General features: G+C 53.9%; 1 protein-coding gene across 1 annotated transcript in view; it reads right to left on the bottom strand.

Moving 5' to 3' along the window:
* Positions 1–1,582, bottom strand: part of TERF2 (telomeric repeat binding factor 2) — a gene marked incomplete at its 5' end in the record, with an annotated part of 4,204 nt that extends 2,622 nt beyond the window's left edge. Inside the window, 4 exons of the mRNA XM_009071518.1 lie at positions 221–282; positions 477–620; positions 1,122–1,208; positions 1,412–1,582. Coding sequence (XP_009069766.1) covers positions 221–282; positions 477–620; positions 1,122–1,208; positions 1,412–1,582 — 464 coding nt within the window. The remainder of the gene's footprint in view (positions 1–220; positions 283–476; positions 621–1,121; positions 1,209–1,411) is intronic.
* Between the last annotated feature and the right edge of the window lie 217 nt (positions 1,583–1,799).

Raw genomic sequence — 1,799 nt, 5'->3', positions numbered from 1 at the left:
GGGACCAGCTGCTCCTCCTGCATGCTCGGGAGCTCCTTCTGGGCCCTCTGCTGCTCCTACAGGTTCTGGAGCTCCTTCTGGGCCCTCTGCTGCTCCTACAGGTTCTGGAGCTCCTTCTGGGCCTTCTGCTGCTCCTGCAAGCTCTGGACCTCCTTCTGGGCACACTGCCCCTCCCAAGACCTCTGGAGCTGCAACCTGGTCCCGTGGTTCATCTGCACACTCAGGAGTCACTGAAGCTTTTGGATCTTCCTCATGTTGTGAATTCAAAGTATTTTTCATTATCTTGGTGAGAGAAAAAGCACATAATCATTAGGGAGATGATTCCTTGCACTCCATTCCCATTTCATCCCCTCCCAAAGACATTCTGTGGATTGAAAAACATGTACAAGCACATAAACCTCTTAGGGATGGAGTGAATTAAGGTATTCAGGATGCCAATTGGGCACCTGAGCCCCAGGGCTGGGGCAGACACTCACTGTCAGCAGCAGAGGCTCAGAGTCGTCCACATAAACCTTCAGAAGCTCAAAGATGCTTCGCTGGAAGTCTGTGTAGGAGAAGTTCTTGACCTTTGGGTGGGAGAGGTTCTTGTCCCGGATGATATTGAGCCACTCACTCTTTTTCTAGGTGTGGGAATGCAGCAACCAGTAAGAACAGTCTGGACAGGCTCAGAACATCAGTGATAGCCACAGGGACCATGGCATGGACTGGGACTGCCCTGCTGGTCTTCTCCAGGCACAACCAATACACAGCAAGGCTGGGAAAAGGCCACAGGGACAGGAGGGGAACAACAGAGCCACCTTATCCCACCAATTCCTATTGCTGCCAGTGCCTGAAGCCACCCCACTGCCTGCAAAACAGGCACAAGGATTCCTGTGCTTCCACAGCCAGCTCTGACGGGGAGTTTGGGGTTCATCCAGGGCTAAGTGGTGATGCCTGGGACACTCAGGGAGGTGTGTGAGTGCAAAGGTGGTTCCAAGGACATGATTGACATGTGCAGCACAGAGTGCACCACTCCAGGGCTGTTTCCATCCTGGCCTCCTCACCACAATGCCTCCCTAGGACATGCCAGACCCCCAACTAAATTCCCCATCCAGCTCCCTCTCATCCCAGCATAGACTCACCTGGCTCTTGTGCTCCCTTCCCATGGACCTCTTGACAATTTTGTAAGCTTTTTCAAACTCTCTGTTTTTCACGCAGACAATAACAGCCTGTGGAGGAGCACAAAGGCAGCTGGGAGCAGGGCACAGGGCTCAGCTCAGTGCCAACTACCACCTCCCTGAGGACACACAGCTGCAGCCAGGTCCCTGCTCAGAAGGGAATCCCACACCTGGGGCAACTCCCATCATCAACACAAGGCCATTTTAGGGCAAAAGAGGCACAAAGTGTTTATTGGGAAAGCAAAAGCTCTTACAGCTTCCTTCATCATCCTGTGGATAGTCTCCATCATCTTCTCAGGCACAGAGAACTCCTTCTGGAAGAGGTGCAGGATGCTGAGGGCTGACTCCAGGGGGGTCAGCTCTGACTCCTTGTCGAAGGTGCAGTCTATGGAAAAGGGCAGCCGAGGGGGTGGGTGGTCACGGGGCTGCCCTGAGGAGAGCTGATTAGGCACTTGGGCAGGGAGCTCAGCACCTGCACCTGCCTAGGAGGGAAGCCATCCACCTGCCCAAGGAAGCTCTGCACCTGCCCAGTTTGCCTACACACCCCACAGCTACTGAGGCTGAAAATGAGGCACTGCCAAGTGTCTGAACTCCAATTTCCCCTCCCAGGTATAGAAAGTTCTGGAACGTGCACAGGACTAG

This window comes from Acanthisitta chloris, unplaced genomic scaffold (genome assembly GCF_000695815.1).
Source record: "Acanthisitta chloris isolate BGI_N310 unplaced genomic scaffold, ASM69581v1 scaffold35763, whole genome shotgun sequence".
In the NCBI taxonomy this organism is placed as follows: domain Eukaryota; kingdom Metazoa; phylum Chordata; class Aves; order Passeriformes; family Acanthisittidae; genus Acanthisitta; species Acanthisitta chloris.
This window is presented reverse-complemented; position numbering and strand designations above follow the sequence as displayed.